The sequence below is a fragment of the Delphinapterus leucas genome, chromosome 2, assembly GCF_059928025.1.
Source record: "Delphinapterus leucas isolate spDelLeu-1000000601 "Yukka" chromosome 2, BTC_Dleu_Yukka2, whole genome shotgun sequence".
NCBI lineage: Eukaryota > Metazoa > Chordata > Mammalia > Artiodactyla > Monodontidae > Delphinapterus > Delphinapterus leucas.
Window position 1 is genome coordinate 77,125,883 of NC_143130.1, and position 14,744 is coordinate 77,140,626.

A 14,744-nucleotide genomic window follows, 5' to 3' on the forward strand; every position below is an offset into this window, starting at 1 on the left:
CTCCAAGCTGTTCCAGCCACTCAGCAGCAGGGCTCACAGGCAGGCGAATTTCAGCCCCTATTTTTGCCCCCTTGGCTGAGCCCCATGGGGCAGAGTCCTTGGAGACCCTGGAACTAGAGGTGGCCAGACCCAGAGGGGCTACAAAACTCTAGAAGTCAGGAGTTGCCGAAGTCCCTCCAGGAAACCAGGTGAAGACTCCCTACTCCCCACCCCCCACCCCGACCCCCACCACCCCCCACCCCCCCCACCCCGACCCCCACCCCCGGCCCCAGCTGGCCTTGACATACAGGCCAGACTGCCATCCAGTCAGCTGCAGAAGCCTTTAATACCCCAGCAGTTTTAAACAGGGGATAAAATAAAGTGACTAATCCATAAAGGACTCAAGCCATTTTGCCGAAAATAAAATCAAGCCTTAGGGTTTTTCTTTTTAATCTTTATTGGTTTTTCCGCTTACAAAAGTAATACATGCTGGTTGTAAAAAATTCAAACGTTAGAAAAATGTTAACATAGCAGGTGAAAAGTCCTCCATATTCTCAGCCTTCCAGGAAAAACACGGTCAGCAGATTGGTATAAAGATAGGGCTTTTTTTGTTTTTTGTTTGTTTGTTTATAGCAGCAGTTCTTGACAGTTTTTGCAAGACACACAAAATTGCTTGGCATTCATATGTGTGACATAGCGTCATGGGTGTACCCAAGGTTTGGCCATTTCCTGGCAAGCCAGCAGTAACCCCACCCTGTTCCGTCCAATTTGAGAAAGCATATGGTTGTGCAAGTGAGCTAGAGTGAAAGATCTTATGGGGATGATCTTAGGTCCATGTTAGTTTATTTTTTTATATGAACCAGTAAAAAACTTTATTTTTTTTTTTTACTATTATTAGCAGCAAATGCCTTGTGACACATCCCACACTGATTACAACATGCTGCTATGTTGTAGCAGTTAAGTGCCAACGTTGTAAAGGATCGCTGTGGTAGCTAGTATGAACTGCCTGTCATATTAGCTAGAGGCTAAGCCGCTTTTCTCTATCCCCGCTTTGGAAAGAGCTTAAAGTCTGCAGAAAAGAATTTCATTTCGCTATAAGGCAGGATTTCTTATCAACAATAACAATAATAATAACTGTGTTTTGAGTGCCAACTCTTTCTAAGGATTGTGTGTGATGTGCATATATATAGAATACATGTATAAAATAATCATATGTGCTGTGTCATTTATACATCATATCATTGAATCTTCAAATAGAAAACTGAGACTCAGAGAGGTAGGTGAAGTAATTTTCCCAGCCTTAAGAATTGTTAAACATTGGTATTGGTCAGCCTAAGGTCAAAAACTCGGAATTTTATAAAATTGAGAAGAATGGTCTTAGAAGGTTGATGATTATTTCCAGTTATAAACTAGTCAAGTAACTCCCAGAAAGACATCTTGACATCAGTTCTGAGTACTATTAAGTTTAACCAGATTACTTGTGAGATGTCTTTTGATCCTTCGGTAATGGTTTCCTACCAAGACCAGTATCTTCCCAATATTTGTATTGGAGTGATTTAGCTCGGCTATTCAGTATGATGAGAAGGGGGGTAGGGTGGAGAGGGGATAAGCTTTTGAGTTAAGAGAAAAAGACCAAAATGTGTCCAAGTTCCAGCCTTCCTTCTTCCAAGCTCTCTGACTTTGGGCAAGTAGTTAGCCTTTCTGAGCTTCAGTTTTCTCATCTGAAACAAATGCAGATAATGATGATAATGATAATAATACCACCTATACCTCACAGAGCTGTTGGAGCAGCAAATTAGATAATGCCTGAGACTTTATGAGCCCAAATACGTGTTCAGTGTTATTATCAGTCTATTTAGACTATCATCGAGACATCACTGTTCACCCACAGAATGAAGTGATGGGTTCAACTCTTGTGCAATTATATTTTTTAATACTTGGGCAGAATGGGCATTTTTCTCTGGACCACGATAAATCCAGAAATAGGTCCTGAGGAGCAAGTGAGGTGTTAAGAACGCCAGTGTCTCGTTACCTTTTATAATGAAAAGTAAAAAGCAAACTTTTTTACAGAGGTACAACGGTAAATGCCCACGCAGCCTAAGGACCACTTGGCTAATTAGCACACCTGCTTTCCAGGATTTCCTGATGCCCCGCCGCCACTTGTTGTCAGCTCCTTGAAACTGCAGAAATTTGCCTGTGCAGGTGTGGAGAGCCTGTTTGAATTACTTAGGGTGCATGAAAGAGCAAATTATTTAGGCAATAGAGCTGAAAATATAGGCAAATTAGAATTTTTCATAGCGAGATTGTTCATTGTTAAGCCAATTCATGATTATATGTGTGCGTGCATCTTGCTTCAGATATTCCGCTACAAAATAAACCTCTTTGCTGCAATGAATATGGATGTGGACTAATTTAATCAATATACTTGTGACAGTTGTGGTGTCTGACAGATTTCATCCTTTGAAATACTGGCTGAGTCAATGTGTGCAGTATATATATGGGCCAAGACTCATAATTTTTGTTACAAGAAGATTATTTTGAAAAGACACAATACTGCCTGTCAGAAAATGGAAAAGCCTGAGGGATAGAAAGCAAAGGGCAAGCGGATTTTTGTCCTGTTCCCTCTTACTGGTCTGAAAACTCAAATTTGTGAAACTAAACTGCTTTCCTTTTTAAAAATTTGTAAGGCATTGACTATTTTTCTTCTCCTTGATACATTTGAATTCTGTAAATTGACTAAAAGGTGAAGGGAGGTGGATTTTGTGCGTTGTTGGATGAAATGGAAGATTGAGTAAGTGCCCTGCTCCGATCAGCAAATGTTTACTTTCTGGAAAGATCAACACATGTGATAGATCACTTTCAGAGAATTTGCTTTTTAGAGCAAGTGGATTTTAGTCATTTCCTAAAGAGCACTTGCACCTGAAATTGTTTTCTGAGATAAGAGAGCCACCCAAGGGGGTAGGCTAGTAGAATAGTTTAATCCAGCCAATCAGAATATCGGAACCTGGCTTTGGAGAACCCTCCCATCACCTCACCATGAGATCCCTAGGGAAGCTTGTTCTAACTAATTTGGAGTCTTTGGCCAGCATTGCCCACTGGAGCCAAGCACACACACAGTGCGGCAGGGGGCAAAGTTCTAGGCAAATGGCCCCTCGCTTGAAAATGCAGGTCAGTCTACAGTGAGTCCATTCATACTAAGCATCTTGGCCTCCACGAAGTCTCGTAAAATATGCCTCAGCTTGAGTGCCCTGCAGATCTGAAAGACCCTGAGAGCTGAAGGAAGGCTGAAGACCAAGAGTTTAGGAGCCTGACTCAGGCCAGTGGTCCTATGAAGTAGTGGCACCAAACTCTGGATTTATACTACAGTGACTTTCCCAACCCTCACTCCCACCCTCTCCCCAGCCAGCTGAGAGCCATTCCAAGGGTGGAAGTGCTGGGCCAGGATGTCAATCCCAGGGGCACCCCCATCATGATCAGACCCCTCCCTGCCAGACCTCCAGATCACTTGCAGTGTTACAGGAGCCTTTAGTAGGCGTTTTGGTCACTGCCTTAAAGATCATGATGTCACTTCTCACGCGTCATCCACTAGGAGTCCAGGCAGAGTGAACAGCAATACACCATTTTCCATTTGATCCAGATACATACAGTTTTACTCAGTGTTCCCTGTCTGGCCTGCCCAGAGCTTTCCTATCTTATAAAGGACTAAATAGATTTGCTTAATCTCTCCACTGCTAAGATGGAATGAAAATAACTCTTGAGAGGCCCGAGTTTAGTGTTAGTGTTGCTTTTAGTTTTGATGCTGACTTAAACTATAGGGCCTAATGAGGTTTGTCTAATTTCTGTGACTACAACTTGAGGTGAGACATAAGCAGAAGAAGCTCAGTGTCTGTCTTCTTTATTTCTTGTATGAGTTTTATTTAATAGGTGGTCCAAGTACTTTGTGTTGTCTAATTCTTCTCTTCCTTAGGGGTTGGGGTTGGGGTTAGGGTTAGGGTTAGAGGTTTCAGCTGATATCACCTTTCAGAATTTCTTTACTACCACTTGGCTTTTATGAGTCTCTGAAAAATGTGGGGAACAACCATCTCTCTGGAGAGCTGCAGACAATCTGTGGCACAAAACTTTGCCTTAACTATGTATTTAAAATATTGGAGGAGGGCTTCCCTGGTGGCGCAGTGGTTGAGAGTTTGCCTGCGGAGGCAGGGAACATGGGTTCGTGCCCTGGTCGGGGACGATCCCACATGCCGCGGAGCGCCTGGGCCCGTGAGCCACGGCCGCTGAGCCTGCGCGTCCGGAGCCTGTGCTCCGCAATGGGAGAGGCCACAACAGTGAGAGGCCCGCATACCGCAAAAAATGTATATATATTGGAGGAGCCTAAGTGTGGAAACATTATTAGAGTTTAGATTTCATAAAGAATTTTCCTTGAAGAAATCAAGCTAGTCTCTAAGATGAGGAGGCCGACTTGAAGATGACGGTTTTTGTTAAGCGTGATCTTGTAACATATTAAGTTGCATAACTCAGAATAGACATTTAGATAGTGTACAAAGATGCCACTATTGGGGTATTAGAAGGCTTGAGGATTATGGCACATTTATTGGAGGTGAGATTTTGAACAGTCTCTAACTCTGGATAGTGAAACTCAGGATGTCAACACTAAAAGTGACTGGTAGGCAAAGGACTCACTAAAGGCACTGCAGTACTTGTGGTCCCCTTGAAAGGAAGTTAGCAGGGACACATGGTTTATAATGAGGTTAAGTCCAGTAATTTAATGTGTCCTCTTTTGAAGTATTGAATACAATATTGTATCAAATCCAGAGTAGGTGGCTGTGGAAATTACCCCAGGATATGAGATCACATTGGAAGAAAGGGTGGGCTCTGTGTATGTGTGTTACTTACATCGTGCGATACGTTTGTTAGACTAGTCATTGCTTTGTGTGAGGCATGGCACTAGGTAGGGGCTTTATGAAAATGAAGTATACTTGGGCACTTGCAACTGCCTTTGTGTGTGTGACTTAGTAGGTAATCTGACATGATATCCAGTAGTGATAACCATGGAAAATAAATTTAGTGTAATGGAGCATTCCAGGTAAACGGGTGAAACTTGTCATCCTGTATATGCAGCTCAGTGTTGGTTCTTTATTTCGCATATAAATTGTATTTAATAGGTGGTCCAAGTACTTTGTTTTGCCTAATTATTCTATTCCTTAGGGGGTTTTTTAATCCTTAATTATACTCTTTCCAACTCTGCTCAAGATATAATGTGTTTTCTTAGAAACGTGCTTTAACATATTTGAGAACTTTGATGTAATATGTATGAATTATTTGGTTATTCTTCCAGTATGAGGCAACTGTAAATAATCAGTTAGATAGAAACACACGCACGCTGTACCAGAAAATCAATTTCCAATGTAAAGAACTCTGAAGCTACATATTCTATTTGTCCGGATTCATCATTTTTAAATTCAAATAGGGTATGAACTTTATGGTTGAAAGGTTTTGATTGTTCACAAGTCGACTAATTTTTAACACATGGCAGGTACATTAATTAAAAAAAGATGAGTAAGGAATTCTTACCATCATATGTAACTTATTAATATTTAGAGTTGAATCATTTTCCTAAGTAGTTTTGGCTTTTTGGAGTCTATTTTTCTCCACCAGCCAAGCTACAATGCTCAGCCAAGACAGGTTTATGACCTTTTAAAAATAATGATGGAAAATGAGATCGGAGGAAACATTTTAGTATCTGCTTTGCTCTGAGGCCTAAACTGTGAACTCTCCAGTTCTTGAAGGCTTTGAAATGCTGATTCCAGTCTTCTTGTGGGTTCTTAAACACCTCCTCAAATGACCCATTTTAATAACCCGAAAGCTATTATATAACGAGCAGCCATAATTTAGTCCAGGGCTCTAGGGGGACCCTCACAGTTCAGCAATGAATAGTTAATGGAGTATAATGTTTAGCAGGTTATTAGTTTTCACTATACAAATGCTGATCAGGGAACGCTTTTATAAGGTGTTTAAAATAAAATGTAATTAACTGGTTGCGTGCTTCTGTTGCAGCTCAAATTGAAATTATTCCATGCAAGATCTGTGGAGACAAATCATCAGGAATCCATTATGGTGTCATTACATGTGAAGGCTGCAAGGTAAGCCTTTTTAATTGTTGTTGTTGTTTCTATTAACGTTAGGATGTATCTTTGTGACTTCTATTCTTTACTTCTACTATGCCTAAAAATTCAACTCCTTGGCATTTTGAGTGACGAGAAACGACAGGACAGAATAAATATTTGGGTGTTCATTACAATCAAGGAAGTTATATATATTTTTATGCCTCCCATCACAATAATGAGAGGCTGGAGAATAGTATTCGAGCATGGCTTGTTTGTCACTTCCAGTCCCAGAATTGATTGAACTGATGAAAAAATCTCTTGGGTTATCTTTTTTCAAAAGAGAGATGACTCTAGACTTCTGTAAGGTCCCTGTTATAAGCTTTATAAGAAGGCGTTTCCAAGAAGTTTAATGGGAATGTGATTGAAAGTCTTCTTGCTGGCTCACAGATGTTGACACATCTGGCCAAATCATGGCAAGGTTTTTAGAAAGCACAGAGTTCTGGTCCTGGGGCCGCCCTTTGTCCCTATTGTTTTGAGCATGTCTTCATCTTTTAGTGACTCTGTTTCTTCATCTGTAAAGTGGCATTCTTCCTACCTTTTAGAACTATTCCAAGAATAGAAATAATAACTGTGAATAAACGTCCTTATAAACTGAAAAGTGCTATTTACATCTAATAGTCTTATTGCTGTTGTTACTATTTTAATTATTACTGATGCTGATCTCAGGGCAACATGGACAGCACATGCATAATGTGGGAGTGGAAAATAGAATGTTTATCCTAATCATTCAAGACTCCCGAACCTAGATTGCCTCCGTTATTCAAATTTCAATTTATTAAGATTTAAATCCTCCTGCTTATCTTGGAAGGGCCTTGAGACAGCTTATAGGATAAAACAGTGCAAAATAAACAGGAGAGAAGCTATTTAGACATGCGTGAGGCCTCTGAGACAGTTGTTTGCCACTGAACCAGGCCTGAATTAGCCCTAAAGCATTTGGAGGCTGAAGCAAAAAATAAAATCCACAAATTTGGTTAGCTTTCCTTTAGTGAAATTAGAAAAATACGATGTCAAAAAATACAAAACCACCTTCAGACACAAATAACTACTGGGAGACTTCAGGGAAATTTGCCTTGTAATTTCCTTATGTCTTTGTTCTACTGTTAATCATCATAACACTTGCCACTTTGTACATATACAAATGCTTCATATTGATCCTATGTTGGGGAAGCTTGAGATTTTTGCACACCACCTACCATACTTCATTATTCAGAAATCCATCTCGGAACAGAAAAAGGACATTATCAGAAAAACTGATGAAATCCAAATAAAGTCGGTGGTTTAGTTAGTAGCACTGCACTGATGTTAATTTCTTAGTTTTAATAAATGTAGCATAATTACATAAGGTGTTAACATCAAGGGATGCTGGATGAAGGGTAAAATGGAAATGTCTGTGCAATCTTTGCAACTTATTACTAAATTTAAAATTATTTCAAATTAAGCAGTTTAACAAAATTAAAGAAAAGTTCACCCACCTTTAGCAATAGAGAGCTTTCTACTCAAAGGGGATTTTGAATTATTCATCTCTATGGTACCCTCAAGACCTCAAGGTTCTGTATTACCAAGGAAAGAAATTATTTCCTCAATTTGCCCTCCCTCCAAATTAATTAATGAATTAAAATTAAACAAAATAAAATCAACGGCCTGGCCTATGTTATCCCAAGATGTAAGCAAGAGAGGTACCTGCCTGTGACAACTGTCCCTCCATTGATTTGGGGGGGTTAATTCGGCTGATGTGGCTGGGCCCCTGTCACACTTCACCCTCACCCACTCTGTGTACGCACCTTCTTATCACTGGTAGAGGATGGCATGGTCCTTCTTGCTGAAGGGTGTATAGACAGCAGTGCTCCCCTACCAGGAGTTCCAAGCAGACTTGATTTTTGTGCATTGCCTATCACCTAGGTATTTTCTTAAGTGGTCTGGGTCCCAGGGATTAACCACGTGTGTACCATCATGCTGTTCATGAAACTGATCGCTCTCTCTGTGTCTCTCAGTAATGCCACATGTAGTATTATGTGGCAAATTGAATACGATACCTAGGAATGGCGCGCAGGGCAGGACCAGGGAGAAGATGGGGGCTACTTCATAGGAAACACCTCAACAATTCAGAAGATTAATTAACAACACGCTATTCAATAAAATCTGAATTCTCTGAGTACCACTGTGTTTACTGAGGCATAAACAATGTGTGTTTTCTTTTTAACACAATGTTTATTTATGACAGAAATAAAAGCAATAAGAAAACAAAGGGCAGCTATTATTTCACTGTTGTCAGTTTTCTAGATTCCCTTCCAGATCTTGTACAGCCTCGGTGCCAGTGTGTTTTTCGGTCATCTGCAGTTCTGCTTCTCTTTCCTATTGACTTTATACAATGGAACTCACAAAAACAATCAATTAAAACTTCATTTTATTAACAGATTGGGCCTGTACCCAGCCTGGGACCTATACGGTAGCATGTGTTTATATTCGATGCATATAGTATTTGCCCTGCGTCATAGTTTCTGCTACAACTAACTTTTTTTTTATTGAAGTATAGTTGATTTACAACGTCATGGTAGTTTCAGGTGTACAGCACAGTGATTCAGAATCTTTTTCAGATTCTTTTCCCTTACAGGTTATTACAAAATAATGGGTAGAGTTCCCTGTGCTATACAGTAGGTCCTTGTTGGCTATCTATTTTATATATAGTAGTGTGTTCATTACAACTAACATTTTTATCTCTAGTTGCAGTGAAGTCAAGACTTTTGCCACTGATGTTAATGATTTATCATGTTCTAACCAGGTGAAGGTGGTTGTATCATGACAAATTATAAATAATTTGTCTGTGTAATAGTATCATTAGACTTAAGGAAAATTTCTGATTAGATATATAAATAGAAATCTAATGAGAGAGAAAAAGTGACTCGGTCATTTTCTGAGCTAATCGCTTTGTGAATCTATTTTAAATTGCATTTTAAAATCAACAACCTGAAACCACAAGAAACCGGAGAACCTATTTAATTGCTGAAATGCTTCTCTTTCACCACATACTTGCTCAAATAAGCATTGCACATGAACAGCAAAAGTGGTGGACATTTTAGTAGCTCTTTTTCTGGTTCCTGAGTATTCCCAGCTCACCCCCTCCAAGTCCCTTTGGCCACGTGTAGAGAGACGGTATAGTGTCAGGCTTATGCCCTGACTGTGGAGCCAGACTGCCTGGGTTCAAACTCCAGTTCTGCTATTTACCAATTTGAGCAAATACCCAACCTCTCTGTGCCTCTGTTTCCTCATCTGTAAAATGAGGATAGTAATTGTAGTTACTTCATATGGTTATCACGTGCATATAGGTAAAGCACTCACACGAGTGCCAGGCATGTAACAAGCACACATTGAGTGTTGGCTCTTGTTATTATCATTCCTGGGCAAACTCCTCATGTCTGAGTAAATGTGCTGTGTAGAGTCAGACACTATTTCCAGGATATCTGTGGGTCCAGTCTTGATTTTGTGACCATTCGTGATTTGTAATGTAGACTCTGCCAATAAAAGCAACGAAAATATGAGCACCCCCTTGGGTGCTCTCTAAGCACTATTAGGAGTCCAAAGACACAGAAGACCGAATCCTTCCCTCGAGCAGCTTACAGTGTAGTTGTAGAGATGAGGCCTTCATAGCAAACGAAGAACTAAATACTAGAGTAAGGCCGCGGTCCGTGATGTGACCCAAGAAGCACACATCCACTAGGCAGCCAGAGCCTAAAAGTGGGGAAGTCTTGGTTGTACAACCCGGTTTGACTGGAGCAGAGAGTCACTTTCTGCAGTTAGTGGAAGCTAAGGGTAGACAGGTGTGCCACTCCCAAATTCTTAAGAGCTCTGTTATGCCAAGGTTTTCATTGTAAAATTATTTTCCTTGTTCTTTGGAGATCATGAAGGAACAGTGTAGGAGCACTGGGCCAGCCCTGAATATTGCATTTCAGAAGACCGTTGAATCCAGGCCTGCAAGGGCTTAGTGCTGCCAGTAAAGACGTTCCTGAGCTCTTGGAACAGAATTTAGTCCCAGCCCTGGGTGAGCATTAGCAGGGGGTGTAAGGTAAGCTGGGTAGGCCTGCCAGGGAGGAGGGGCCCGGTCATGGAGCACGGGGACAGCAGAAAAGGCCAGAAATAAAATGAAAGGCGGCAGATGTTAGGGTTAAGGTTCGATCTTCAAAGTGAATACAAATGCTGAAGTGCCTATAGAAAAACGACGACTGGTGGAGGCTTTCTTTCGAGAAATGGTTCTGTTTATCATTCAACTTCATTTCCTAGCTTCAGTATTAGATACAGTGGCTGCTTAGAGGAGGAGGATGAAAAATCTATCTCAAGATTAAGAAAACACGCACACACAGAATTTTTAATCCATACCTATTTAGACTTTGGGCCTCTACCATAACTTTTTTCCCCAATTTTGTTGAGAAATAATTGACATACGTTACTGTATATGTTTAAGGCATTCAGCATGACGGTTTGATTTACATATCTTGTGAAATGATTACCACAATAGTTTCAGCTAGCATCCATCTTCTCATGCACAGTTGACCCTTGAACAACATGGGTTTGAACTGCATAGGTCCACTTACTTATACTCACATGGATTTTTTTATTGGAAAAAATCATAAATAAATATGAATTTCTTTTTAACATTATCTTTTCATTTTTGATGTCTAATGTTGGTAATACATATAACATCTCCTTTATCGTATATGACAATATGGATGTAGATACTGACAGACAATTCACCTTGAAAACAAAGGACATAAACTTACGGTATTGATAAATACAGTACAGTACTGTCAGTGTATTTTCTCTTCCTTATGATTTTTTTAATAACATTTTCTTTTCTCTAGCTTACTTTATTGTAGTATTTTGGTATATAGCACATACAACATACAAAATTTTTGTTAATCAACTGTTTATGTTATCAGTAAGATTTCCGGTCAACTGTAGACTATTAGTAGTTAAGTTTGGCGGGAGTCAAATTAAGATCTACTCTTGTAGTAGCTTTCCTTTATATCATAAAGCAGTGTTAGCTATGATTATCATTCAACTATAGCTTCTTAAATAATAATGTACAGTTGAGTATCGAAGTTAGTGAATTGATTTCTGATTACATCTAAGACCCTTTGCCTCGTGATCAGTCTAAGAATAGAGTCCATTCATGTGTCAAATATTTATTCATCAATTAATACACTTAAGATGATGTCTTACGCAAAGCTTCCTCTTCCACTCAGGAAAGGGAGAACTTGGAATAGTTTCGTCACATTAACAAATATGCTCTCTGAAATTAACAATAAAAAGTCTTTTCAAAGATATCCAGAATGTATAATTGGTACTTTTTTTTTCCTGAAAGAGTTAAAGCATTTTCTGGAGCTTTTTATGTATTAGGTTAAAAACCATATCCATAATGTTCCTTTTAGGCCCAAATTGTTTTTTGAAGGATTCTAATATTTTTATTTCAGTTGTAAAATATCACTAGCCCTGGATCAGCTTGTCCACTTTTCAGCATTGGTACATTCATGCTCCACATTTTTACTTTAATATTTTATAACACTTGGCCCCAGTATTAGAGCTAGCCATTTAAAATGAAAATTAGACTTGGCTTTTATTACATCCTGTGACATCAGAGTTTCACTTCTGTTATATACAGGTGATAAGAACAAATTTTTTATTTAGCAAAATCTTCCAGGCCTGTGATGAAATAAATGCACAAGTGGTAGGATGTGTTAAACCCCAATTTGCATCAAGATGATTTGAGGGTTTTTTTTTTTTTTTGTATTTTCCTGGTTTCTTTGGTTTGGTCTTAATCATGCCTCAGCTCACAGAAGATGCTGGGCTTCTGACCTTGTCATAGATAGGGTCTAACACGGTGTCTGGCTCAGAGTAGGGCCTCTCATGCTTGCTTGGGAATCACTGTTGCTGAATGTGCCCACTGGATTGGATCTGAGGATGGCACATCACCGTATGGCAAAGCAGACATCTCCACTTACCAGATAGAACACACGAGTTCAGCTTTAATCAGAGATCATTTGCATATACAGCTCTACGGGGAGGCCAGTCACTACTGAACAGGAAAGTAGTTGAGGAGGTCCACGCTTCCATGACTTACTGCTGCCCGATGCCTGAGTGTGGGACCACACCAGCTCACTTTGGAGAATGAGGTTTCCTGTTTTGTTTTTTTTTTTCCTAAAGAACAAATTTCCTTCTTATTTGCTTCCTTGGGGACTGTTATTCCTGTCTCCTCCCCCCATTTCAATTTTATCATTTCTTCTGCCTCTTCCTCTCTCTGATTTTAATCCGTGCATGCCCTCTCTTTCCCCCTCAATAAAATTAAGTTGCCAGTTATCTTCTCTCTTAACTTTAAATCCTTAACTTTCTGCCCACGTTTATCCAAAGATATTTCTTGTTCCTCACCCCCATACTTCCGAACATTCCAACAGAAACTTCCCAAAATAAAAAAAATTGAAACAGAGTTCATGCCTCTCCAACTAGGATTCTCAGCTCATCTCAGCCACAGAAATGGAATGAGAGGGATTCCCACGTCCATAGTCCCCCAAATACCAACATTTCCGTTGGATTGGAAAATACAATAATCCGCTCAGGCATATGAGCATTCACCATAAATCATAGAGTTATGAATAAATCTTGGTTGTCAAAAGCAAATGTGTAGCCGTTCCAACGCGTCTGCCATTAGAATTCAGCAAGGCAGCTGTCAGCTGTTTTCTTGTAATTAAACAGCCAATGAGCAGCTAATTAAGACATATGTGTATACAGAAGTGGAAGTGGGTATGTTAATGAACTGTAGGAATCAATTCATTAAGTGAAAATTGTCAAAAGACCAAACATCAGATCAGCATTTCAGCCTGTGCCTCACTGGGAAGGAGCCCCGAGCTGGAGGGGAGCCCCTCAGAGCTACACCCCACTCCACCCCAGCACCTTTCCAGCCAAACCCACAGGTCTCTGTGCAGCCAACGCCCTCTTGGGGGCAAAACGATTGATAACCCCAATAGGGAATACCATGTCTGTTTCAAAGCTTTTTATCAAGGAGACCTAGCAAAGGAGAGCGTTTTCCTACTTGTGTAAGCCTGGTATTCGATACCCTATAAAATGCCATCTCCCTCACCTTGTGTTTGAACCATTACATGGAACTTTGTACAGCTGAAAAGTGGGGCATTTTTACTTGTCTGTTTTGTTGTTTATCTGTTTCTGTTTGGTCTGCCCCACATGTTTGTCTGGATGACTTTTGGCTAGTGTATTAAGAAGTCTCTGGCCTTTGGGTTAAGATGCACCCAGGGTTCAGGGATTCAAATCCTGGCTCCTCTCCTTACCTGCTGTGTGACTTTGGGTACATGGTTTAACCTCTCTGAAGTGTCGTTTTCTTATTTGTAAACAGATATAAAAATACCTACTTTGCAGTGTTGTTGTGAACTGCAAATAAATCGTGTTTGCGAAGTGTCCTCCACGGTGCCCGGTATAGAATAGGAGCTAAGCATGTGATTGTCACCACTGTTTTTATCACTGGCATCATTTTTCCTCTGGTCATTCATTTCACAGGTGTTTGTTGACTGCTCCAAGTACTAAGTTAGCTACTGGAAACAAAGAAACAAAGCTGTCAGTGAGGGAGACAAATTAGTAATACAGCAAGTTAAGGGCTATGAGGGGGATAGCTGCAGGGCTCTAGGGGTGTACATGGGAGGGACACCTCAACCAGCCTTGGGAAGGGCAAGGTCAGAGAAGGTGAATCCTCAAGAGAAGAGAACTTCCAGGAAGGTTGCGGGGCCGGGGTGGGGGTGTGTGTGGAATCCTTTGAGGAACTGTGGACACAGTGGTTTAGGCTTGGCCAGAGTGTGACTTCGAGAAGAGGAGAGAGCTGCCTGGACAGGTGGTCATAGCCAGGTCATCAGTGAGGAGCCATTGAGGGCTCCTAAGCAGGGAAGGGACTTGATCAGGGTTCTGCTTTTAGAAACAGAACATCTTCGGTGATTGTGTGAGGATGGATTGGAGGGAGGGAGGATGGAAGGAGGGAGGGAGGATGGAAGCAGGGAGCAGTGGGGAGGCTGTGTAATAACCCATTCAGGAGATGGTAGATGTGGGAACCTGAGAAAATTGCAGTAAAGATGGAGAAAGGTAGATGGATTGGGGAAACATGAAGATGACCAGAAACAGCCTAACTTAGTGAGTGTATGGATGTGGGTGGCGAGGAGGCCGGAAAGCCCACCTTTGTGCCTTGAGTATCTGGGTGATGGTGGTACCCTTGACTGAACAAGAAAACACTGGAGGAGAAGAGGCTGGGAAAATGGTCAGTGGGTCGGGAAATGTTCTGTTCGGAATGAAGATCAAGCCATTCAGTATGTATTGAATGGGTAAACAACAAGGTCTTACTGTATAGCACAGAGAAGAACTCTACAGTATTCTATGCTGAACCATAATGGAAAAGAATATTTAAAAAGAAGGCATATATATATATATATATATATATATATATAGCTGAATCACTTTGCTGTACAGCAGAAATTAACACAACATTGTAAATCAACTCTACTTCAATTAAAAAGAATAATAAAGCCATTCAGCTGAAGTTTCTGGAGAGTGTGTGTG

At 40.5% G+C, this 14,744-nt stretch overlaps 1 protein-coding gene across 3 annotated transcripts in view; it reads left to right on the forward strand.

Moving 5' to 3' along the window:
- RORA (RAR related orphan receptor A) overlaps positions 1 to 14,744 on the forward strand; it is a 723,379-nt gene that overhangs the window by 682,779 nt on the left and 25,856 nt on the right. For all 3 annotated transcript variants that reach the window (XM_022579671.3, XM_022579672.3, XM_089904488.1), the window contains one exon: positions 6,034 to 6,119. In XM_022579671.3, coding sequence (XP_022435379.1) covers positions 6,034 to 6,119 — 86 coding nt within the window. The remainder of the gene's footprint in view (positions 1 to 6,033; positions 6,120 to 14,744) is intronic.